Below are 27,894 nucleotides of genomic sequence, written 5' to 3' on the forward strand. Positions count from 1 at the left end.
CTGCCCAAAAACATAGTAATAGTTTGAAATCAAATGTCAAATAACAAAGGTAGGATGTAAACAGGGAGGAAATGTCACACTATTGGACCCCTAATTTCTGGAATTACCCATGTACACGTACGTGTAATCACAGGCACGTATCATACATGTACAGTACATGTACATATTGTGTACATATAGTACATGTACTGGTATATATACGTGTACATTTGTACGTATGCATGTCACCGGCGGTGGAATGATTTTCAAAGTGGGGGGCCAGTTGTTATCAGGCTTCGGCCGTTAATAGGCTGAGCCAGTGAAGCCCCACCCCACTTACAGATCCTACAAAAAAGTGAAGGGCTGGAGCCATGATACATGTACATGTACCCCCCCAGCTGGAAAAAGAAGCAGGCCCCCCGCCCTGCTTCCGCCGCCAATGATGCATGTACGAGTAGCATGTATGTGGGTCTATACAGTATGGACATCAGTCTTCCATACAATATCTGTCAACTTCAAAGTAAAGTACATGTGTGTATCATAGTATGTATATGTACCGGTACACATGTAACTAGCCCATTAATCAGGTATTCATACATGTATGTCTACCGCTATGGACATACTGATATCACCACATGTCTCTCAGACCAGAGCTTGGTTTCGATGAAGATCTTGGGTAGTACGTTGTCTGGAAAAAAATGTATCTTAATTGTATGCATTAATGCAAGTTCCCTGAGCAGTTGTTTGATTATCATTGCACATCAGTAATAATTCTAATACCAAACCAGACACGTTCATTTTTCCACCTTTGAAAAATTGGCTTTTAAAAGACAAAGATGACAGAGCCCTTTACATAGTGCATACGTGCACATGTGCACTTTACTGTACTTACCTCATGTATTTCATCTTGTCCTGAGAACTTTTGAAAGGTTTAAATTGAAAAAAGTTGGAAGGAAATGATAAATTTAGGGTGATGTGTTACGGCAGTTTGGGCAGAACTTTTCGTGTGCTACTACTGCCACTTTGGCCGCTGGTGATTGATGTATACCTGTGATGTATGTGAGATGTTCTGCAGTACCACATTTTTAGTGGATACTTTCGTATCGCACCCCCCCATCTGCCCTGCAATTCAATGTCTTCAGTGAATGGTGTGAAAAGACCAAGAGACGGTCTATATGATATGACCTTCTTGTACTTCATATTTCTGATATGAAATTTTAGAATTGCACACACATGCAGTGCAAATTTGAAATTTGCATTTGAAGGGTGTAAAAGGCTAATGGGATTTCACACCAAAGTAAATGTAAATACAAGGGTCAGTTGAAAGTACATGTATGGACAAGGATTTTTTTCTAATAAGATTTTGTGGTGATACTACTTTGGCTCTTGCTATTTAATTAAGTGTGCTAAAGTAAAGTACCAGGTACAGTATATATATAGTGTCACAGCAGTACTGTTTTACATCTGGTAATTCAAACCTTTGCCACAATGGAAAGAGGAATTTTGGTACTTGCCCTAGCCCTAGCTCTGGCCATGTGATTGTGCTTCAATCACGTGGCTCATTTGCCAGCGTTGCCAAATTAGAAACATTGTGGGCAAATTTCAGGTCACAAACCGGTAGCCAAATTAACCCTTCCTGGGAAAAAAGCAAAACAAGAAACAGGAAAACAAAATCAAGAACAAGTGAAAGCAAAGAAAAAATATGTACTTTGCTCAAATTGCAGGCACTGCGAGCTGTCGTGTCTGGTTACATGCACATGTACATGTAATGCATGGTACTGTGCCTGTACTGCGTGTACAGTACCGGGTATGTACTGTACAAAAGAAACTCAGGATTACCACTTGGGTAAGGTTATTTCCTTGTTGACATTGAAAAATTCTCTTTCTTGACAAAACAAACAAAAGCCTATGTCAATAGTAACATAAATGTGTACTTCGATACCGGTGTTATTTGAGAATTGGAGTGTTTTTATGTACAGTATACCGACAGTTCCCCTTTTCCTTAATTCAAGTTACTGTTGGAGTTGCAGTGTTTCTTGTGTAAATGTGTAATCCGTAACAAGAATACAATGTATTGTATACACAGAATGCATTTCTGCAAAACATGCTCCATGTCCATATAATGATCTGAAATGGGTGATTTGCCTACATTTATAATTGATCTGGCATGCCCCATGATCTGCCATTAGATTTAAAAAATTCAGTGGGGTAACTCTTGAGATGACCAGTTGAACCCCTTTGAACATGGTCAGGAGATTCGTCAATAGCACTCAGCGTACATTCACATGAATGTTTATAGCACTGATACTTGCTACCGGATTATGGGGACAAAACTGATATAAAATTGTCAGTGGTCTCCACAACTCAGTCCCGTCGACTTTCCTAAAAGAAAAAAAAAATTGTTCCCTATAACATGGTGAGGCCCACCCATCTTATCACACAAGCAAATTTACTGTGCAATAGTGCATTTGAGCTAGGGGACAGGAGAAGTATCTGCAATTAATCTGCATATGTACATAACAATGTGAGATTATGAGCTCATAATTTGCAGAAAAATGCTGAAATAGGAGATGCGAGAAGGAGCAGGATGCCATGGTCAAAATGATGAGACAGCCTGGTATTGGCGCGCAGGCTTGTCTGTCCTCCCCGAGAGATTCCCCAGATTGACAGAATTCAGAAACCTCATCAGCTGCCGCCATGGCAACCGCCCTAGATACACTAACCTCATCTCAGGCTCGCTCAGTCCTCGCGCGGATCCCGTACGTGAGCACTGTGCAGAGTGCTGCTGTAGCTCGGTGGAGATGTACATGTATTCATAGGGAACATCATATTACTTGCTTGTGTGCTAGTCAGCATACACCTTGGCTTTATTTCCAGAATCTTGGCTTCATCTCCAGGTCAGGTTTAGTACTGGCTTGAAAATATTTATAAGCCTTTAATATTCCAAGCAAAAATACTCTTACATGTAGCTTGAGCCTATCCTGAATTTAGAATGCCCATTTCGTTTCCCACTCAGGAAGTTCAAAATTCCCTGAAGACGTAGACAGAGATCTTAAAAGTGGAAATTTGGGGGGGAAAAAAATGGTCGGAGGGGAAAATGTTATTTGCAATATTAGTCACAGTCACTTGCATGTGGCTTGCACTTGTAAAGACATAAGTGCAAGACTTGAATGCACATGAGTCCAGTATTTCAGGGTGTAGATTCAAGTCTGCTTGGGGGTTGGAACATTAATGAATTCCTGAATCCCACCAACTGTGGAAACTCAAGGGGGGGGATTCTCTAACATCAGGGTGTGCACACTGTTTGTTGTACATGTACTTGTTACTTTGCTTATACATGAAATGCAGTCGTACTGCATTTTAACCTTCTCTCTCCTCTGGAAACTCTACCATTTTGAAAATGTACATTCCCATAGTGATTCCTGGCCTCTTCTGTAATTTTTCCTCTTTTAGAATGCTTTATTCATAAAAAAAGTCTCCGAGTAGGGAGGAAGAGATCCTCTGTCCCAACCCTCCATATGTGTTGATGCTGTTTCGCAAGGTGTTTTGAAATTCTCATTTCGCTGATACATTTGTACATAATTTATAAACATTGCCAAATATTCAAGAGGTGTTTGCTTCATGTATCAGTGTACATGATGTTGTTCTTGATTATCAAGGCACCTGCGGTATATTTTTATACCATGTCTGGTGGCGACCTTCAAATTAATTCATTCAGAGATACTGCAGAACAGGAAACACATATATACCCTTAGTTTGCAGTGAAGCATGCATAATTCCACCTGCATCTTCTTGCCTACAATCAGCTTGTCATTTGTTCATACTGTACATGTACAGGTGCCGTACATGTAGGCAGTCACATTGTGATACGGTACATGGTTTGGCAGGATGATACAATAATGTGTACATCTGCCTGAAAATGATACTCGTTTAAATGGCATCGTTTTCGAAAAAGATATGTGTTTTTCTTCATTTCAGGCATTCCTGGTTTTGTATACTGAAACCCTTCTTGCATTTCAACTACTTTGGTTGATGCTGTTTCACATGGAAATCTTTTGGGTTGCAATTGTCACTCGGTAAACCAATTTGTACGATACCAGTGGTACACACATACATGTACATAGGCTACAAACATGAAAGCATACACGTAGGTTGTCCGCACATGTGCTTATTGCTCTGACTGGTTTGATTTAGTGAGCAAATCAAGAAAGATCAACTTGGATTTGACTGACTCCAATCAAGAAGGTCTCAACTGTGATTTTGAGCTGAATTAAAAAAAAAAAGTAGTGAATGTCAAAATTGTCACACATTTTACTCAAAAGGTATTGAACAAAAATCTTGCCAGTGAGTACATGTATGCTGTCTTACCGTTTTTATACTATTCATCACATCAAGAGAGTCAATTGAGTCATGCTATAGAAAGAGGGTCCAAAAGTATGACATTTTTGTGTCCCTGTTACACCTGATGTGTGTGATTTGACTTGGAAATGTTACTGAAATTGATTTCAAACTATTTCTAATTGTTAATTGGCAGGTAATTTGCTTAATTCATCACTCTTGGAAATTAGAGAATAAGTTCTGAACTTACAAAATCATATGTCAGATGTGATGGTACCCAAAATAAATTGGACCCCTAATTTAAGGAATGGCCCAGTGCACTGGTAAAATACTTTCACTTCTGCGGTAATATATTTATGAATCATTCACTTGTCAACATAAAATCCCACTCCCCATTTACATGGACTGTCTGAAGGCAACCTGCTTACACAAACACGGCGGCACACACTGTTGAGTTCCCTCAGGCCCTTTTGTCCATTTAATTTAGTGGAACTTTACTAAAATCATGATGAGTCTTTCTGCCATTGCCACGGGTAGTTTTAAAGGAACTGAGAGACTTTCTTAGCCTGGAGGGAGAAGCTTGGCGCATTGCAGAATTGGAATTGTCAGCATACTTGTAGTGAGAAATTGTAAGTTTCACTCATTGCATTTTATGCCCGACACCACTCTGGTAGATGTGTGCATTGTATTATGCAGTTCAATAGTAACATAATTTACCAGTGCAGAATCAAGTCAAATTTATTAGTGAATTGTTACGACAATTTGCAGAATTTTTAATCATCATACAGTAAACGAGCTTTCTCACACTACACAGATTCAGTACATGTAGTTTTGTGCATATGCATAACTTTATACAAGTACTGTACTTTCTGTAACTCCAAAATCTTCTACCAGATCCTCCCAAATCTGACCGGAGGATTTCAACCTCTGCATGCATTAATTGTTGAACAAATTAAGGCAAGATGCGTAGATGGCAAAGTTTTGAAATTGCACCAAATGGCACAAATACTAACTCCTGATAAGTTGGGAGCCATTTTTACAGTCACGATATTCTCACTCCAATTTCATATGTTTACATGTGCGTAATTTGTCTCCTGCCTGGCAGAGACTTGTCATTCTACGCCAGCTGATGACTGCCCCTCTGCTTGGCTCACTTTTTGCAATACTTGGAAGCCCCCACCATGGGACGATATTTCCTTTAGTGTACCCCGTACATGTAGACTGTATAGTGGCCAAGTTCAAACACGGTCAGTCTCGATGATAGGCCGACTTTTTGGATGTACATTAGACAACATTTTGGAAATGAGATATGTAGGTGTACGTACATGTATATATATGCATACATACATGTACATAACCCTGTCGCCAGAGACTTGGGAATTCTTGATAGCTTTAAACAGTCAGCTATCTGCATTGGAATAAATACATTGAAATTACCAGATTGTGTTTCTACATCCTCTAGCAAGAAGGATTTTGGAGGATGAAGGACGTACTGAAGAAGACTCAGCATTCATTTACAGTGTATACATGTAGTTGATACGTTGTACAAAAAATGTGTCCTTTGGCAAGATTTGGGAAGTTACGTGTACATGTAGCAAGAATAAATTAATCAACTGAGGTGTTGTCTGCTTTTGTGCCTGGTCATTATTTGGATGAATACGGTCAGTGTCCAAATGTGCCCTTTCAGATTTTAATTTGCCTGGATATGAGTGCTCTTGACAGGGGTACCTGGAGGTCACTACGACCCTCTTGATGGTCATGTGCTGAATGATGATGATGGATATAAAGTGTGCATTAAATAAGTGCATGTGTTAAGGTGAACGACTTAACGTCCAACAGTTCAAGAAGAACATGTGTTTTACTGTTTGTGGCTCAAATGGCAGAAAATCCTTGGATGTAGCCATGCAGTTTGGGTCATTTACATGTAACTCCATCAGCAAAGAACAGTCGTATTAGGGATAATTTTTCTCTTGCGATTTCCACTTGATCATTTTTATGTCTATCGGTACCTTGACTTTGTTCTTGCTCTCAATCATCTTGGTATTGTTCATTTCTTTAATACAGCACTGGTATATCTCCATTCACTACAAGAATGATGTCCAGCGTCAATATGAACTTCGATGCGAGACGGAAGGAGAGTGCAATGCATGGATTGATGCCATCCAACATTCCAGGTAAAATCTCCTGCACTTAGAGTGCATGCTTTTGGTGGCTTGGCAGAGGATATTTTTTTCATCCCTTCATCAGCATTGTTACATGTTTCCAATGAGCATGGTCTGTGTCAGATTTCTTATGATTGAATGGTAGTTCGCACTTCGACTTGCTGCACATGATTAGAAAGGGCTATTAGGAGTGTATGTTTTAGTCCAGCCCATCGTAAATGTGTCCTTTCACAAGTCTAGTCACAAGATCAACATCTGGTCGTAAGACTTCCGTCATGTGAGCAGTTCTAAATCAGAGAATGACCAGTGAGAAAGACACACTTTTGTCACAGTTCATTTGAATAGCTTGTTATTTGGCTGAAGACCGGATGTCTTGTGATATACTTCATTGGCTTACGGTACATAGACCAAATTTAGGCTGCATCCAAATCTGTTGTCTAGTGCTAGGTCTAGGTCTTCACTCCATTGGAAATGTGTGATGACACGCAGACAATAGACCTAGCAGTAGCTCTGGAATCCCGCTTCGGACACGGCCTAAGAAGCCATTATTCCAATGCCATAGTGACATGCAAGTGGTACACCATGTACCACATTTACCTCGCCAACATACCGGTAGGATGTTTCCAGTTTTGCATAATGCTTGCATGTACATGTACGACTGAGTTGAACATGTTCAAAGAATGTCTGTCACCATCAGACGTGCTCAGACATCGTTGACTGACATACATGTACATGTAATAATACAAAGTGCAAAGGCATGATTTCCAGAGTTATAGACCCCGCTGTTATGATATTGTGGCATGTTTTATGTTTGAGAGTATACATTACATACATGTACATTCAGAATCCAATTCAGGTAGGTGGAATCTGGATCCCTGGTGTGTGCCAATTATTTGTTCTCATGAAACCGAAACCTTGCCAAATCATAGCAGGTGCAGATACGTCCATATCATGCATTCACTGAGCCTTGTGTAAAGGACCCATGGACTCTCAAGCATTGTTTCATGATTTGTGTTCAAAAAGAGGTATCCTCCCCAAGTGATCCTTATTTTGTGCACACTTCCCAGGTTGCATCATGTATAATTGGGGCGGGATACCTGGCTGTGTGGTGTTTCAGGTTTCATGGCTTCTAACGAGCACCTCGATATGTATCCGAGCAAAGATAATTGACAAATGGGAAGAGACGCCAATGTAGGGCGGGATAGTTCAGTTGATAGAGCACTGCTGTGGCATTCCAGAGGTCACAGGTTCAAATCCTGCTCCAGTCAATTTCTTTGTTTATCATGATAATTATTGTACTTGTACAAGTTTAATACTTGTTTGCTTTCTGTTTTTTCTTGGTTGTTGTTTTTCTTACTTTGAAGCTTTTATAGCTCCGGCTGAGACCTCATCTTGAAGGAACAACCTTTCAAGGAAATTAAAGTTTGCTCAACCTAAAGAGCTGACAAACTGCTCCCAACATTCCTTGAGGCAAAGATGCAGGCCCTGCCACATTTCATCAGTTAAATTTGATGCGATGTACTGTATCGCATACATGTACCAGTACATGCCCCGGTACCTTGCCCCCTGCTCAATTATTTTGCTCCGATACACAAGTGTTGCAAGTATTTGTGTTACCAGAATTTCTGCTGTTGAGATGCAAGGTTTCCAATACCATTGTTGTGATGTACCATAGACGATGACCTCAGCAGTGTCATGCCAGTCGTGAAAATGTCCCATGCCGGTACATGTTTGAGTGCAGGTTTTTATTTTGAACTGATTGTCTATTAAGTACATTTCAGTTCCTTGGCCTTCCATCTTTAGTCAGAAATTCAAGACTCAAAATACTCTGCATATGGCAAGGCTTGGAACTCTGCCACTTTGAAGTCAAATTGTACTGCGCTCATCGAGTGCATGTCAACTGGTGGTGAATTACACCCTGGTGAAGGCCCTGCCATAAAGTCAAGTGATTATGGCGGTGCTCGGGCTGCTGCCCCGGCAGATGGGATTTCAGGTGCCGGGTCCTGGCCTCTAACAGTCCAGAGAGATCAATAAATATGTACACGCCCACATAAAGATCCCATCCGATGTCAAACATGTGAAGGAGTTGGCATATATCCAAGCTGGATCTATATGGAGCCTTAAAGTTGTCTAGACTGGCCTGGTTATCAAAGCTATTGTTCAGTGTTTACATACCATGTCTGCCATGGAGATGTTAAATTTTTGTTTTCTGTGGTGTACATATATGCTGGTCTGCTACATGATGAGATGTAGGTACTTATTGTACTGTTATACTGGTACGCGATATACCCGGTACTTGCCAAAGTGTGTTGTTCGTAAAAACAGCAATTTACTGCTTTATTTGGATACTTTAATTGGATTAGGGACCTTGTACAATATACAGACATACTGGATTAAGTCTTCTTTTGCTATAATTCACAGATGAAGAATTTTGTTAGGGTCATTACTGCCTACATTTGTACAGGGTAACTTTGTTTTCTTTCACCCAGCTCTTTTTCTGTTTTCGGAAAAATTTTCAAAATAGTTCGACTTCTAATTTGTTTTTTAATGACATAAATGCACCATGCATTATGAAGCTGAAAACCTGTTACATGTAAATTGGGAAACTCCTGTCACTTGAGTCCAGAGTTACGTGTACATGTATCTAACCAATTATATGCGGTAAAAGAAAGGAATTTTTAAAAAATACTTACTGCCTCCTCCATTTTTTCACAAAACCCTAATGAGGCTTCTTTTTGACTAATCTCTTCTGGTTTTATTTCCACTGTCAATTGACACATTTCATCAAACTTGACTTGTTGACCAAGCCGAAATGGATTGGTTCATTCTATGCTACATGTACCAGAACTGTGTATATACTTTGCTTTGTGAAAAACGAGCTTTGTCGGAGGAAACATTTGAAACTACGTTGTGCCTGTTTGCATGCTGCGTAGAGTTTGTATTATTCGCATGGGCCGCTTTGTCTTACTAAGCAATTGGCAATTATTACATGTAGTTCAATCAGCTGATGATATAGTTGTTAAGTACCGGTACAGTGCATAAAGTTCTTGGGAAAGGAAGGGGAATTCCCATAGCCGGTCCCTCCAAGCTCTCAGCATGGTGTGATGTTATGATCCACTTCTTGAAATGAGAGCTTTCATTGTCTCAACACACCCAAAGTGCAATCTGCAATGCGTACCGTCCACTTCAATGGTCACATGTATGTGACTTTTTTGAAAATGCAGATGGGGCAGGTTGAGTATGCTGGGTGTGTACATCAGGAGCGGATCTACATGTACCGTACATGTAACTTCCAGGATGTTGGAGGGGAGGGCAGTGGGGATAGTGTGAGGTGCATCTTTGGCACACTCTTGCGGTGGGGACATTCCCCCTCCCTGGAAATGCTCCTCAGCATTTTACATGTACACATGTACATGTTTTATTTGTAGTCCCAACTGGCTGCAGGCATGCAGTGGAGGACCAGCTACATGTACATGATGTACCCCTCCTTCCTCCTTCCAACCCCTGATCAGACATGCCCATTCTGCCTCCTGGTACATGTACATATAGGGATCCAAAGTTAGGAGAGGGGACAACAAGCCACTCAAAAAGTAGAGACAGGAGAAAGATGCAAATAGGTTTGCACAATTATGGCCTGACAGAAACCAGCCCGAAGTTACTGGAACCAGTTTGGAGTTCAGTCAGCAGCTCAGTTACTAATGTAAATGTACGAGAACCAACAGGATTGCTACAGTTTAGAAAGAATAACACTGACTTTTGCTGTCTCCTTTACATACACACACATATTTGAGTAATGTATGTAAGTTTTATTGAGTTGCAATGGATGTACACGTACCATAATCCCACCATTGCTATGAGTTAGAGGACTTTCTCTCTGACAAATATGTGCAACTTATACACATGTACAGTGGCCCCTAATAAAGTGTGCTTGCTGGTCGCCAGTGCAGGTACCTGTACGTGCAAATCCCTTAGTACATGTATCATACAAATGTCTGCCATTATACCACTCAGATATGGTGATGTACTGTATGAGTCAGAAGTATATAAACATGAGGAAGAACTCTTTCACTGACTTTTAAACTCACTTGTCCCTGTACACCCAGCTTCAACACACTCCTACTGGAGAAAGAGGAATTGGAGCAGAAGTATCTGCATCTTTTGCAGATCTTGGACAGTGAGAAGACAGCTAAACTTGGACTGCGTCAACAGTGTGAGGACCTGACTAAGGAGGTTGTACGACTTAAAGCCGAGGTTGGTGATAATTGAACTAAATCAACTCCCCCCCCCATCCTAAACAAAACAAATTACTCAAAATAAAAATCAACACCCCCAAAACTAGAATCCCAAATACCGAAAGCTCAAAGCCCCAAATGCCAAAGGTTGCTGTTGCTATGCCTGAAATAAGAAATTGCTTGAGAGCTTTTCGTCATTGCCTGACCCTTTCCCCATAATTTCCCAATAATTTCTTTTCTCCTGAAATTGATTATTTGGTCATTTTTTGGCTGATTAGCATCCAATGATAAATACATGTATCTGGACTACATGTATATACATGTAGCTGTATGTACCAGCAGACAACGATTCCCATTTTTTCCATAACCTGACACGATGGTGGATCACCTAGAGATGGAGTCCAGCAATCAAACTGCCGAACTTTAAACTCAGTGGACTAACACTGTACATAAACTGGAGATGATACATTGTCAATTGATCACTGTCAGTTTAAGGTTTCTGTGCTCTTGTATCTTTTTTGCTTCAGCTGCACATGCTTCAGAAGAAAGAGCGGAAGCTGTCCAATTCCATCCATGAACATTTCTCGGAGGAGCCAGAGAACATCAAAAAGATCAAGCGGGTAAGAGTCAGTTGAACCTGCTCCGTTGGCAACCTCTTGATAACGCAGTCTCTCCTTGCATTCTGGGATAGAGGGTGAATGTTGTTGCATGATAAGCATCATGCACTTTGCCCAGAGGTGTTCTACAGCACATGTGCTTTCTCTCTGTGTTCAGATACAATCAATCATCAAATGTACCAGCAGTTTTAATCTCAAATTATTTTATAGAGTAAAAAAAATCTTACCAAGATGCCCACACTGTACTGCTCAGAGTTTTGGCAAGCGTGTGCATATACGTGAACATGTATCACTGCCAGCAGGCAAAACATCATGGCACATTGCCCGTAAAGTTTATGAAAATGGAAACTGTCATGGTTTTTGTTTGATCGCAGCTGTTTCTTGTATGGAGTGACTTCACTGTTGACAAATTTATGTTAGTTCCAGCATGCACTGGTGTGTTTGTGTATGTCCATCCATCCATCAATATCATCACCACTGTGTACATAACAGACGTCATAATATATATAATGTATGCATGTTTCATGTCAACCAGATGAGCTAGCTCACCTGGCCTTTCTTTGGGAGTGGCTGGAACATTCATTTGCACTTTCAAGTTGGGAAGAAAGATATTCAGATCGTTTTACCAGGAAAAATTTTAACAGGGAAAACTTGATAGGAAAAAATTTTTTCCCAGTGCCACTTGATATAAAGGTATTTAGGCGTGGTTCGGGATAATAGAAACAGTTGATGTACATGTACACGTCATTCTATAAGCAAGATTCCTCGTCCCTCTGTGGTTGTGAAACTGCATCATTCATGTCTTCATATAAGTGCACAGGTATATGTTTATACACGACGACAATAAAGTTGAGGTACCTACAGTATAAATGTACAAAATGTTTTTGTGACAATTTACGAGGTAAGTTCGCAGTGTGTTTCAGAATTGGTGTTATTTTTTTACCTTATAAATGAAATTTACACAGAACCCAATTGCAGTGTGCAAACACTGCACTTAGTACATTTATCTGGGGCGGATGCAGACATTTTTCCAGGGGGGTCAGGCCTATCAGATTTTTTTTTACATGCCACAAAGTACACGTACATACACGCTATAATACATCAAATTGTTACTTATGTGCTCAGAAATGATAACTCTTGATGCATGTCATCTTTTATATTAATATTTTAATTTTTTTTTTAGATTTGGTGTCCGAGCGGGGGGATAGACCCCCCCCGGATCCGGACCTGTGTATGCAAGTACAACCTGGAATGATGTACATGTATTACAGTCAATGGACACGTATAGAGGCATGTTAGTTTTATGTTAAGGTTTAGAAATTTGAAACCGTTGATTTCAAATCATTGCAGTCCAAAGGGTTCTTTGTCCTCAAAGGAGATTTTTTGGCGTGGGAAAGTTACCGGTACATTCTTTGGGGACACAAAATAGGTTCCAGAATGTTTGGGTTTAGGTTTTCCTGGTTTGGGTTACATGCTTGGAAAGGTTTGTACACGTACATATACACACATCCTTGGGCATGTCTCCCTAATGTCCCATCCAGGCACTTCCAGGTATTAACAGTGCTTCGGCTTGCCAAATTTGAAAGAGTACCCAGAGTTTTAGCTCAGTGTGCACTTTTACAGCTAATGCCTGCAATGAATTTTTTTCTGGCCAATAGCTCAGGGTTATAGCCTTAGTTTGTGAATATTTGCTGTTTGGCAAGATTGGTGACTGGCAGTTTTACCTGCATTTTGCAAAAGAATGGGACCATAGTCATCCCTCACTTCTTTTTTTTTGCCATTTTGCCATGTCTAAAATAAAAGAGTAAACACCTCATCCAATAAAAACTGGAAGTAAATTTTAGATTTTTTTTTTTAATATTTAGGGAAACAAATGGAGTTAGTTTTTTTTTGCAAATTACTTTTTTTGGCCCTTTTTGTCCCCTACCCACAATTTGGATACTACTTTGTGTATAGTGTGCTCAAGTTTCTCTGTATCATAAACTTGCTTTATTGGGCAAAGTGAAACCTATTTGCGACATGTTCATACATGTACGTGTACTTCATATTTACATTTTAATTTAATTTTTTTTCCCTTGATGATAGGCTTGCGTGTCATGATGAATACATACACAGAACAGATCTTCAGCAGAAAAAAAAAACCGCTTTGATAGACAAATCTTGTTATCCAAATTATACATTCACTTGCCCCGATGGAAAATTTAAATGTAGATTTTTTGCTAGTCACGGGTCCCATTAGAAAAAAGTGGGGCTGGAAAACATCACAGGCTATCGCTGCGATCAAAACAAGCAATTCGCCCATCGCAATCATAGGTACATGTATTCGCACTAGTTGTCTGCCTACCCCTGGGGCCAGAATAGCATTGATTCTCGGCAGAGCAATCGGTGCTCAGCCATGCGTATATAGCCTGGGCCGGAGATCTGCCTCGGTGGGCCATATCTCTTCGACCTCACATCAGATGGCCCAAGACAAGTAGACAGACCGACAGGCCACGCTTAGCTGTATAACTACGTCCCAGTGACGTTGATGGCATACGTGTTCACAGACACACTGTTTTAACCGCTGATTGCTGGGCTGCTCTCTGAGTGGGTAATTACCTCCATGATGAGGCCGTGTTGCCCTTAATGTGACCTCGATACACGGTCGTGATCTATTGGATAGGCACTCTGTCAAGTGGAAGGTTGCGTTCATCACCCTCTTATTTCATATGGATACATTGCATTTGATTTAATAGGCTTGAAGCAATAAAATATATACCTCTGCATGTATAGCCTGCTGAATCAAAAGGAATAACTTCATCAGATTGTGTTAAAAATGCAATCCATAAAGACACAAATGACACTGGTTACAGAGTTAACCATCAAAATGTACTCTTTTCTCTAACCACGCTCCCCTCCCAGAAGCATACACAAGAAGAAGATATTGGCCCTCTTTTATGAAAGCTTGTGCAAACTGGAAACCCCAAGTGTGTTTTACATGCTCATGAAATGGATGGAAAACTGGATGTCGAAACACTGGTACTTGCTGACGCCCATTCATGTATGGTACAAAATAAGTACATGAACATGTAATGATGAGGCATGTGGAATGCTTTTATCTGACGTGTGCGCACTGCACCTAAAAATAGAATTGGGGGCTTCCTACCAGGTACCATGTAACCAGCCCAGCTAATGCCTAGAGAGCTGAGCTTGAAATAGTCCTATTATTGAAAGAGTACAAAAGATACTGTACAGTAGTGTACATGTATATTCTGCCTCTTAGACCAAAACCATGCCCATTGCTAAAAGAAGCTTGGCTTTGGTTTGGTTGATAAACAGTGACCACATATCCCCTTCTCAAGACTGACAAGAATGACGTGGTAAAGATATCGCATTTTGAGAGAAAAATCACAATTAATTTTTTTTCACAAATTACAAACGAAAACCCTGCAACAAATGATTAAATATTTGATGCTGTGATATGCTGTCAAACCGGTACTTCTAGTTTGCAATTTCAAAATTAATCTCGGCGTAACCGGCATGAAAACCTAGACACGGTACGTGCACACATTGAAAAGAAATGTCATTTACAAGACCACTGGTTTTCGCATCAAATATTCAACTTTGTTGCCTTTTGCTGTCAGCCAGTATCCAACACGTCGTCATCACTCTGCTGAAGAAAGCACTGTCAAAACATCCTCACCCGATGACATGCGTGCTTGGCTTGTTTTGCAGCATCTCATGAAAGCCAGACCCAAAGCGGCGTCCCCATCTCACTGCTGATAGATCCTCATTCCAATTCATAGGCTTTTTTTTTTCTTTTCTTGGTTTTCAGTTTTTCAAAAAGCCTCCCCGGAATTCCCCAGCCCATTAACATTGATATCGCTTTGCCAAACAACCGATGAAAAGGTCCTATTCCGCGTCCCCTCGGTTATCATCATTCTTCATCTCCTCATCTGGGGGATGTTTCCTCTGTCAGCAGTCGGACGTTGTCTCCAACTCCCCGGTGATCAATGCAGTGCCGGAATCAGAGGGGGGGGGAGGAAGGAAGAACGTTTGCCTGGTGTACACGTGTACGTACACGAGAGAGCATACGCAAGCTTTTGTGGTCAGGGAGAGAGTCGTTGAGTGAATGAGAGAGCAAGGAGGACCTTTGTCATCTTGGAGAAGGAGCGGAGATGCCTGGCAGACGGATTTGTCTTGTCAGTGATTTGTATCTAGGGACCTCTGTCTTGTTAAACGTCTCCACAGTCTTCATCATCTTGAAGCATACAGGGAAGTGCCACAAATACATGTGTAGGTTGTGCAGAGTGAGGGCCAGACAGTTCAAATGCTGAGTTGATCTGGTTTCAATGCAAGACCACAACAGATGAATTATTATATTCTTTGTAAACAACAATGGCTGTGGATTGAATTGAATAATCGTGTTGTGCATAAGATAAACTTCACATGGAATGCTGACGTGAAAAAAATTGGTTTTTACGTCTAATTTTACCTTGCCTTTAAATTACCATCACCAGTTGCCGCCCGGGGTTTTCCGTTTCAGACACGTATTCTTTATACGCGTGGCCGGGGTCTCTTCAATCGGACAAAGGGAACTGGGCCTTGTAACAAAAGACTGTATTCTTAACAAAAGACCATTGACCCCCCACCTTTGAAAAGATATTTATTCCCCCCCCCACTTTATAGGCCTACCAGCCGTTGGAGGTACATTCAGGGGTGTGAGAATTCAGCTTTTTAGCTGATTTCAGCTTTTTTTGTTTAGATGTTGACCCTGAATTTCAGCTTTTTATTACACCTAGTCTGTACAAAAGTTTGTAAACTTTTTACATCTTAGCTTTTTCCTAGCTGTTTTCTGCTTTAATTTTAAGTGGCCACTCACATCCCTGTACATTGCAACTTCATAATAATGGCCTGGCTCCCCCCCCCCATTTTTAAAACCGTTCTGTCACTGTTGTTGCTATGATAATAATTATGCATTGCAAAACTTTTTGAGAAGTGATCCACTGCAAACAGTGAGGGCTGAAGACTGAATTGATATTAGTAAGAGAAATGATCCAGACATGTCATTCCCTGCAATGTTGCCATGCAACCAAAGTTGACAACTCAAGTTAGATAAATTCAAAGAGAAATAAAATACAAACATACCAGTGCATGTAGTTTTGCTGGCGTGTACCATTACCCACATCCATGTATTTTGTACATGTACATGTATAAAATTAGCACTGTATGTAGTACGAATATTCATTTGTTTTTGTGTAGTTTTAAAAATTAAAGGAAATGATTTTTTTTTCTCAAACTGGGAACACTCTTTTGAGCTGCATTCTTTTGGTGGATCCCTTACTTTTCCTCTTCATTTTGATACAGAAACGTCCATCACCCCAAATTGCCTCTATTTTAGAGAGAGAGAACCTAGTACAGAGTCTGTGGACCTGGCTTTATCCCACACAAGGTTCACAACTTCACATGTGTACATCTACATGTACATTACCAGTATGCATATGGGTGGACCTTCTTTGACCTCCATTTATTCCCTGTATCCATCCAACCACAGGTCCAGAGCTTTATCCGGGGCTGGCTTTGCCGACGTCGCTGGAAGGCCATCGTTCAGGACTACATCCGCTCGCCGCATGCTGAGAGCATGCGCAAGCGTAATAGCATCGTCTTTGGCATGGTGGAGTGCGAGCGGGAGTACGTGGAGCAGTTGTCAACGCTAGTCTCCTGCTTCCTACGGCCCCTCAAAATGGCCGCCAGCTCCAAGAAACCTCTCATCTCCCACGAGGATGTTAACTCAGTATTTCTCAACAGGTGGGCCATGTTAAACTTCCATTTTGCCCTGCATGGACCCACATGAAAATGTAAATTATGTATTTGCATGCTCAGGGCACATCCAATTGTTGTCGTCCTTTCTTGTGATGGGATCAAATGTTTGCAGCCAGGTGGCTCACCAGTTTAGATCAGTGCATAGATTACCGTTGTCCCATATTGACATGCCTCGTCTGTCTTTATAGAGTGTAACTCATGATCAAGTCTAGAAAACTTAGGGAAAAAAAGATAGCTTTTCCTGTACGGGCTTGCTTTGTGTCACACATAATTCCTTGGTCTTTTTCTGCTCAACTTTTAGCCTCAAGATGACTAGACATCTTGATGTGGCCTGCAGGCACTTGTGACCTCAAGAATGCTGGTCACCAGGTCACCTTTTGTAAAGCTCGACGTCACATGCCATATGTACCATTTAAACCTAGCTTTGTAGATGTAAGTTGTGGTTTGGGGAGAGTGATTTGGAGTTATATGGTCATGGGACCGCAAGAATGTTGTAGTATTGAATCCCACTGCAGGCACAAATCTTCCACCTCTGACAAGGCATATCATTATTGTTCTCATTGGCCAGGAGTATATTAGTTTGGTGACCTCATGATGAGCAGCATGTGTTAAGTGTGGTCCAGCTAGGGCAGAACTAGATCTAGATTGGGCCAATAAGGTTACCTGGAAGGTAGCAGTGTGCAGACACTGTAAGGAGCTTAACTGGCAAGTTTGGCATGACATAGGTGTACTGGTATTAAGGATCGGCTCGGAGCCATACATGTACAGTGATTGCATAGGTTGGATTTCATTGGATTTGTTGTGCATGGAGACAGTTTTGGTTTTGTTTTCAAGATAATAGTGCTGTACAGATTCTCAAAATTCATGTACATAAAGCTGGAAGGATAGAACTAGGTCCTATAAATGTACATGTAACTTGGGTGCATGACGTACCCGCGCCAAAGCCTAATTTTCCACATGCGAAATATATAGGTAGAGTGTCTACTGTACGTTTATGTATGTACCTGTAGACCTCCGTACTTGCAAATATTTCCAGCTTATTTGTTGCACATCTTTATGAACATTGATATATTGCTAGTGGTGCTTGCATTTGATTTGAATGACCCGCAGTCAAGTGGGTGACCATCTGTTCGTATCTGTGCATGATTGCATTGTAGGTGTTAATCGCTTTTCCAAAGTGGGAGGGGGGGTGCATACATATATACCTTGATTAGAACTAATGCAGGTGAAAAGTGTGAAGCCGTAACAGCCATAATTACATGTAGGGCCCCAGGATTTTGGATTCTAAATGTTTTATGGTGTAATCCTTGGCAATTTCTGTCCTTTTTTAGCAAATGCTTTGCAAGAGGTATTTTGTGTTTCTAGTAATTTTTTATCGGATGTGGACCTACTCCCCCTACATTTTTGTATTTGGGGTCCAGAAAAAAAGTGGAGGGACAATTGATATGGTGTCACCCCCACCTTCAAAAGTTGGGATGGGGGACCATCTCCCCTACTCTCACTGATTGACACCCATGGACATGCATGCACATGTACGGTAGTACATATGAGCCTGCAGTTGTTTTACATGATATTTTAACAGATAATTGATGCCATTTGGCCTAGCGGCATATCAGTCCTGGTGCATTTCAGTCCTGGCGCATTTCAGTCCTGGCACATTTCAGTCCTGGCACATTTCAGTCCTGGTGCATTTCAGTCCTGGCTCATTTCAGTCCTGTTGCATTTCAGTCCTGGCACATTTCAATCCTGGCGCATTTCAGTCCTGGCGCATTCCAGTCCTGGCACATTTCAGTCCTGGCGCATTTCAGTCCTGGTGCATTTCAGTCCTGTTGCATTTCAGTCCTGGTGCATTTCAGTCCTGGTGCATTTCAGTCCTTGTGCATTTCAGTCCTGGTGCATTTCAGTCCTGGCGCATTTCAGTCCTGGCTTGCGGTCTACGGTACATCCACATTATAAACCTAATGGGCTGTGCCTATAAACCATCCACCACATTTGACACACGTGTGCACAATATATGAACATATGGATTCAGAATTTCGGGATCATTTGTTGTGTTCAAATGGTACAAACATGGTACATATTAAGAGCATAAAATGTCATGACACACATTCATCTGTTTTACATTGCTTACTGGCTTTTAGGTGCATGCAGTACGTTACACATGTACATATGCCACACTGTACAATGTATGTTCTCTGTACATGTCATGGGTGAGTTTGTCAGGATTTTTTGCCGATTTCAAGATTTTTTCACTGAGATTTTCCCGATTTTAGGATATTTCAAACAATCCCTCTTTAGATCTTGAAAATCCTGAGTTTACCTTTAAGGTGTTTTAAAAGTATAGAAGTTGGTACGTAGAACACAAGAAAGGGGTGCCTTTAACCAAAAACAAATATAATATGTACAGTGTATACCATAGACCCCACATGTACGTACTGTGGGGTTCCTCAAAATCTCGAGTGATTATTTCATGGATATTTTATTGTCCTTCAATCTCACCCCTGATTGCTTCCTACTTTTCAGTTTCTTTTCTGAGCAAGGCATCTTTTCTGGGGATTTTTAGTGCATTGAACTCCTTGTTGCTTCAATTTGTCTTGTGAAGAAATTCCCTACACCTGTACCGGTACATTTGATGTACCCCTTAGTTTTCGGAATATAAGCCGCCCGGTGTTTAAGCCGCAGCACACGAAATTCGGCAAATTAAGATTTAAAGTCGTTGTGTAAGCTGCATCGGCATATAAGTAGCCCCACTAGTGTGGCACGGACCTGGCACGGCTGTTCCATGTCGAGACATATCTAATATACAACTGAAGTCTCACGGACTGAGCGATATGTGCAGGTAAGTTTATTTTTTTGGTAGAGTTCTTGACATGGAACAGCTGTCTGTGGGCCGGGGTCAAGTGACGTAAAGTTCAACAGACTAATTTTAACTTAAAGATGGCGTGTGAGAGTGAGACCGTGAGATTGAATGGGTAAAGGCAAAAAGACTGGAAAATACCAGAATAACATATCATTCAATAATGGTCTTTGGAAAGCTGAGAGACTAAGGATCATTTGTGTGGGCAAAATAATTTGCGCCTACAATTAAAAGAGGGTGCGCCGAAGATTTCACCACGCCGACACAAAATTGCATATACAGATGTGTGGCTAAGGATGGAGCGGGAGCGAGGGTCCGTGCCACACTAGTGGGACTAGCATATAAGCTGCACAGCAGCGCTGACGATCCAACCACGAAGGTGCTGCGCATTGAAGCAGCAGTACTGTGCGTCAGTGGTTCCACTGTACTCTACTTATAGTCCTAATAAATATAAGAAAAGTGCAAAAGGGTGTCACCATTATAAACAAATTTTAAGTCCTCAGATTTAATCATTTTTGCGGGCTGGTTAATTGTCTTGCGGGGGCCATGCAAAAGTTATGCGGTTGGGGACGTACAATAATATTTGATAACTGGAAGTCAGTTAAGTCAAAAGACCATTTTATCTTGTAGGCCGATTACTTCTTGCTAAATGGATAGGCTTCTATGTAAAAAAATACCTCTGTGACTGTGCTTTGCACTACATGTTACGTTTGTTGTGAAGTTTTTGTGACACCGATACAAAAACCACTGCCAAATGCGCTTCAAAAATAAAAAATCTGCTGCGAGACCTTGGTTCGAGTCATCACATTGGAACCGCTCATGTTGCATGAATGCTGCACATGGAACATGGAATGCACGCATCACCGTGATCCTGACAAACCCTGCTTTCAGGCTAGCCTGACTGCTAATGCAGACCCGTTCATGGACAATCGCTGGCTCTCACCGATAATCACATGACCATAGAAAGTGTTGTCAACAGAAAATCCACTGAAAAAAACCCTGAAGGGTGCATTCCACCAAATATTTGTATTTCTGCGCGTGAGCTCATTAATATTTTGTGATCCCACAGGGTTTTTACAATAAGACATGCAATAATCAGGAGGGATCATAGAAATATTTCTATAAATCCCGAATTTGGGACTGATAGTATCCAGTTCGGGGGATTTCTTTCTCAAAAAGCCCTAAATTGCGGGCCCATATTGGATGGAGGCGGGCAGCTCCATTCAGAGCTGAACGCATAGTTTTACTTCTATTTTGGGGGTATCTTCAGGGAAAAGCGAATAAAAAACATTTTTAATGGCTAACCTCCATAAAATTGAAACGAAAAGTGATCTTCTGGCCATAATCTTGAATTTCCAGTGAAAGAACAGAGGCCAACCTCTTCACGAGAGTCAACAGGCAGCGCTATTTTGGTCTGATTTTACACTGTTTTCTATGGGCGCGTATTTGGTGTAGTGCAACCCGAAATTCTGTGTCATGTCACTCTGAACACGATCGGCAGAAAGATGAAAGATTTGCCGCACGAAGGTACACCATTGAAGCGCTTGATTTTTATTTAATGGTATAACGAAATCTTTTGGTAACAAGAATGAAAAATCCAAGTAATAAAAAATAATTATTTGTGTACCAAAAATCACCGTGAGAATGAATAAAAAGTGGGAAAATAATCACTAGAAATGTTACAAATCAGATTACATTTTACAGGCATTGTTTACAATAAAAAGGAATGTCAGATTGCATCAATCAAAATGTCAAACCTCAAAAAAGGGTGGTTCTGTTTAAACATTTGGGAAAAAAGCTGTAAACAGATTTGGAACTTTTTATGTTTAAACGATTAAGCATGGAAACGTCCCACCCTAAGTACGTACAGTGTACCTTTGAAATTGTAAGTCATGCCCCCGTCTGCCTCATACATAGCAGGAAGTTGTGAAATGCATAAATACGTGTATTGCCCACATATACGTAGGTCTGCGTTGAATGCAGCGGGATACACATTCCTAATGTTAAAAATAGTACTTCAGTGCAAAAATGTAACATACCAGTGCAAAGGTAGATAATGCTGTTATGGATAAGTACTGCTTTTTTATTCCAAATGTCAATTTTTATCCATCATCCTGGTAACTGTTCTACACATTACTATTTCTTTGCCTATGCGACATGAATGTACAGCTTCATGTACATGTACATGTATAGTATGCATTGGACTATTTTATACTTTTTTTCATTTTGAAGCTGTGCATAATTACACAAGAGCAATCAAAATTGAGTTTGTGCCATGTTCTGGTCTGATCATCAGACATTGTCGAAATAACAAAATGCGCATTTCAGCTTTCCTTTGCAATTTCAGAGCAGATGCTGACCTGTACGGCAATGCTATTGAAGCAAGTGTTTACTTTGGCCTGTCTCTGGTTTACCGAAAGAAATTAAGTGAAATTAAAGCATATCATCAAAGAAAATTTTGACTTTCCAAAATTGGCAAGATATAGCACCCTACTTTTGATGCATAGCCAAGTGTCAACAATGCTGATTTGCAAGGGTCATTTAAGCAATATTTGTACAATGTTTCTTAAATCAACCTCATGTTTTTAGCACTTGACATTTGCTCATGGAGTGACACTTCAACCACAACAAGCTGGCCAGTTCAAGTTCAAAATGGCCTACCTCCGCACATTTCTCGTACTGTGTGAATGTTTAAACTTCAGCAAGAGGATAGTGATGATGTGCTTGATGTTTTTATCCTGTCACCAGATCATGATTTTCTCATCCTCTGGCTGATATTCATGTACTGACAGGTACATGTACCTGTAGGTGGATAGTATTTGCTCGCTCCATTTTTTAGACACACTGTTTACCACGCAAAAAAATTACGATTTCATATGTGAATTTTCCCACACGCACTAGTAGCCAGTGTCCAAGCGGAGTCAACGTACCAGCACTAGGCCTGCGTCGTATTCATTGCACATATAGAGGGTTTGAAGTAGTGGGCAAGACTCTAGCAGTTCATATTTCAATAGCATTGTAAATGAGTACCCGTCAAAAAAGTAGGCTGAGGGTTTTCAAAGACGTTCTGTCTTTTGAGGTTTTCAGGCCCCTCTTGTCCCATCCTCACGTCTTGAATTACGATTTTAAAGCAAGAGTCATGGGGGTGGACGTACATGTACCATTACATACTACAAATGAATGAAACCAGAGTCCTTTGGGAATGCAATTCGCCACAGCTGCAAAAGAATTCATTTCTGATGATAAATTTAGCTGCTTTCATGTCTAATGTACCGGAGCTGTGGTCAATCAGAACTAGGCCAGTAACCCTATTCTATGAATTCTAGTGCAGCAGTGTGCCTTTTTTGGTCCTTGGCTGCATGTACCGTATTCCACCTGACGTGTGTAATTCAACAGGGGACCTATCATTTGAGATTGATTTCAAACTTATTGTGTTTGTTTGGCAGATAATTTGCATGACTTTGTCGGCTCTTGGGATAGTAAAGAATGTGTTCTAAACATACAAAATCATTTGGCAGATGTAACAGGGACAGGAGAAAAAGTACAACCCCAATTTATAGAATGACAAGGAACAATTAAACTTATAATGGAGCCAAGCATGAAAGTTACTGTGCAGGACACACATTGCATGTTGCATGTAGTTTGGAAACCAAGATGGTTGCTAGATTGTCTGCCTGAAATTTGGACATTCGGTGTATACAGTACATGAAAATGTACATGTACAGTTGTGCCCTGTAAGAAATTCTTGTTGGAGGGGAACTGAAAATTTCTTGCAACTGTGTGTACGGCATAATGATAATAATAATGAATTATTTGAAAAACGCTTTCCATGTCAATGACATCTCAAAGCGCTGTACAATAAAATGCAAAAATTAAATTAACTTTAAATAATTAAAACAAAGTAACAGGAGTTATAAAACATAATTAAAAATTAAGCAATAAAAAAAAATAAATAAACATTAAATTAAAATATTCATAAAATGAAGATATTACACTAACATGTACAAGATAAGTAATAATCCTTAAATAAACGTGTTTTAAGCGAGATTTAAAAGTATCCAAAGTGTCAGCAGAGCGAATTGCTTCTGGTAGCCTGTTCCATAATCAAGGAGCATATATTGTGAAAGATCGATCACCATAGTATTTAGTTTTACCAATTGGCTGTTGTAAACAAACTACTCCAGAAGTCGTCGAGCGCAACGTGCATGTATTCAATCGAACATCAAGTAATTCACATAAATAATCTGGAGCTATTCCTTTCATAATCTTATCAACAAGACATGCAATTTTAAATTCCAACCGCTTATTTACCGGAAGCCAGTGCAAACTTTTTAAAATTGGCGTGATATGCTCAGATTTTTTAATCCTTTTAACAAGGCGTGAAGCCGAGTTTTGAATAAGTTGCAACTTCCTCAATTCAAATTCGGGCAAGCCAAAAAGCAAACTATTGCAATAATCGAGTCTTGTTGTAACAAAGGCATGAATCAATTTCTCGGTTGAATTCTGGTCCTAGCTTCTAAATTTTTGTTACTAGCATGACTAGTCATACACTTCGTAGTACACATGTATATGCAGATGTACATGTACATGTTAAGGGCAAATACATGTACATGTATGTAGTTCAGATTTGGGAAATGAAAACTGCAGACATGACTTTTATGTTGTGCATGCTGCATTGTGATTTAAGGAACTTAAAAACCAGTTTTGATTGTCTTCATAAATCGCTTTCCGGGCCCAAAGTCTTTGCCATGGAACTTTGAAAACAGTGAAAAGCAATCAACAACAGCACAACATCTTTCACTTGTTTTTGTTTGGTTTAGTTGTATTTGTAATGAAACTGCAATTATTCTGTGTTTGTTCTTGAAATAAAAGCTGTTAAGCATACATGAATGTACATGTACATGTATAGTATCTGTATTACATTTTGAAACATTAATTGAAAAATATTGAGACATGGACTGTGAAGTTCGTAAAACGGTCTGCTTTTTGTGTAGTTTACACACCTGCTCCATGAAGGCCAGATGAGGCAAATGAAACCACAATGCCGACCTGTTTCCTATTGACAATGGTGTCGAGCAAGGCTGCATCATCGCCCGTACGCTGTTTGCCATCTTCTTTAGCATGATGCTATGGGAAGCCAAGGATGATCTCACAGAAGGAATCTGTTTGCAATGTCAGACCAATGGTAGTACATCTTCAACCTCAGAACAGTTATTGCCCACACTGAAACACTTGATTGGCGGATCTTGGAATTGCTTTATGCAGATGACTGTGCCCTTCTTGCATACCATGAGGAAGCCCCTCAGGCAGTTTTCAACCGCTTTAATCTTCAGTATCAGCGAAGGCCTTTGGCCTTTACCATCAGCTTGAAGAAGACGGAAGTGCTGTACTATAGAAACCTCCACGTGGTATCCTTCCAAGTATTAGCATTGATGGAACAATGCACAACACCGTAGAGCACTTCACTTACATGTACATGTACCTCGGGAGCATCGTTTCCAATGATGCAACCGTGATCAAGGGCATCGACAACCAGCTCTCCAAAGCAAGCAGCTCTTTCGGCCGCCTGCAGAAGCGCATCTGGAAGAATCATTCTCTGCTCCTGTCAAGAAAGGTGATGGTATACTGTACAGAGCTGCAGTTGTCACTACTCTCCTGTATGGATGTGAAGCCTGGGTCCTGTACCGGAAACAAGAGCAGCTCCTGGAATGGTTCCACCAACGGTCCCTTCAATCCATCATGGGCATCAAGTGGCAGGACTATGAGACCAACATCAGCGTCCTTGAGTGAGCCAACATCTCAAGCATGGAGGTCATGGTTATGACCAGACAACTCCGCTTGGCTGGACACCTGTCATACACAAAGTGGTGTTCTATGGAGAGCTGCGCCAAGGCAAGCGTGACAGAGGAGCTCCATGAAAATAGACCAACTTAAGCTACAGCTCAGTGCAGCCAACATCCCGACGAAGGGCTGCGAAACCCTTGCGAGAGATAGAGATTGGTGGAAGGCAGTGATAAAGAGAGGGGTCAGAGCCTTTGAAAACACCAAGAAAGAAGCCGCAGACAATCAGCGTAGACGTAGGACGCATTGTCTGCCCAGAACCCCACTATCCAAGCATTGCCGTTCCCAAGGTGTACCAGATAGCGTGCCACTCCATAGTATAGGATCGGCCTCCATAGTCACCTGAAAGCGTACCAGCGACTTCCTTCCCATGGATCCTCAGATTCAAGGAACCAGTCATCATCAATGTGTGCTGTTTAATGTTAATCAGATTTTTTTCATGTTAAATTAAAAAACTATTGGATATGTACAGTAATTAATACACGTTGTTACCAACCAAAGAAATGGAGCTTTTGCTTCAAATCCTAAACCTAAACTCTTTCTTTTTTGATTTATGGGTCTATGATAAAAGCCCACAATGTTCACCTCATCAGACCTACTACCAGGCAAACATTTCCAATAGTACAGTGGCTCTTAGCTGAAATGAAATTTTATTGCCGAAAAATGACTGAAAATCTTTGAGGCACATGACCATCCACACATGTAAGGACTGCTCATCAAAAAGGGCAAGGCCATCAAAAGCTGCTGGCGAGAGACTAAATGGAAACAGCGGGCACGACCTCCTTTTTTCACCTTCACCAGCCAACCTTTGCTGATCGTAATTCATTTTCAGCTTGTTTCATTGCCCCAGTGGGGATTTTTGACCCGTGCTCCATATGCCTAAGTGTGTTTCCATGTTGATGGATGAGCGTGTGTTTTTGCTTGTACCAGCACCTGCCATGAGACAATTAATATTTTGCTTCCGGTCCAAGTGCTCTTTACCAGCAAAGAGGATACCGGCATTGAGTTTGTGAGTTACAATGTACATGTAGGTGTGCATTTGTATAAATGTCTGCATTGGACATTAAAAATAACGGTATCACACCTCCGTATCCGAGGATTTGAAAGAATTAGGCAGAAGGTTTTAATTTACGTCCAGATCAAATGCACAAACTCACTTAAGAGGGAGATGGAGGAATCCATTATTCCTTGACAATTTTTCTGATAATGTCTCAATGCCATTTAAGAGTGCACCAAGCCTTCTATTTTGTGGTCATTCTGGCATCAATTTTGTGAACATCATACACATTGTTCGCACGCAGTGTCCAGTTTTCTGAATTGCCAAAAAGGCATAATTTTTCAATCGACGGGCTCACTTGACATGATGTGTTCCCCCCAAAAAACCTGGCTCATTCAGGGTTAAGATGATGTACGGTACATCATTTTTCATGTACAAGTACAGTGCATACATGCAGCATACCTGTACAGTTTATGTTTAGGCATTCACTGTACCGGCAGCTGTAGGTCGGTCAGCAGTACGTACTGGTATATGTTTGGTACAATTGATAATATTTATTTGGCAAAGCAAAAGCAGACTGAGTATTATTAGCTGGTGAAAGAAAAAATCAATTACGTACACGTGCTTGTATTGGTGGAGAATGGCCCTGTTACATGTACATGTATGTACCTAGCAAATCATGAACCAAGTTCATTTGCATTAGATACGGGGAAATTCAGGCAATTTCAGGCAATTCTATAAAAAAGCGGAAATTGGTCAGGATGCTACCAGCCTTGATATTATTTAAAATTTATAAACAAAATAGCTTTTTTTTTTTTAGATAAAAGAGGAAATAAAATTTCATGGCTTTATCTCCGTGTTTGGTTTCTGTTTTCATGTTTTGACTAAAACTTCTTTCGTTTTATGGTCAGTAATAGCAACATGTGACCAATTCCACTTCTGTGTGGAATTACAATCACATGTACCGGTATGTGTTTCCTTTATTTGATTTGTTTCAAGAAGAGAAAATCTGACAAGTAGAGTTGGCAATTATCAGCTCATGCTGTTCTGTAACAATGATTCTCAGACT

General features: G+C 40.6%; 1 protein-coding gene across 3 annotated transcripts in view; it reads left to right on the forward strand.

Moving 5' to 3' along the window:
* LOC110987341 (ras-specific guanine nucleotide-releasing factor 2-like) overlaps positions 1 to 27,894 on the forward strand; it is an 83,129-nt gene that overhangs the window by 19,368 nt on the left and 35,867 nt on the right. For all 3 annotated transcript variants that reach the window (XM_022250005.2, XM_022250021.2, XM_022250012.2), the window contains exons 3-6: positions 6,382 to 6,491; positions 10,583 to 10,730; positions 11,239 to 11,331; positions 16,862 to 17,115. In XM_022250005.2, coding sequence (XP_022105697.2) covers positions 6,382 to 6,491; positions 10,583 to 10,730; positions 11,239 to 11,331; positions 16,862 to 17,115 — 605 coding nt within the window. The remainder of the gene's footprint in view (positions 1 to 6,381; positions 6,492 to 10,582; positions 10,731 to 11,238; positions 11,332 to 16,861; positions 17,116 to 27,894) is intronic.

This window comes from Acanthaster planci, linkage group LG05, assembly GCF_054643075.1.
Source record: "Acanthaster planci isolate LZ-2023a linkage group LG05, COTS_SCS, whole genome shotgun sequence".
In the NCBI taxonomy this organism is placed as follows: Eukaryota; Metazoa; Echinodermata; class Asteroidea; order Valvatida; family Acanthasteridae; genus Acanthaster; species Acanthaster planci.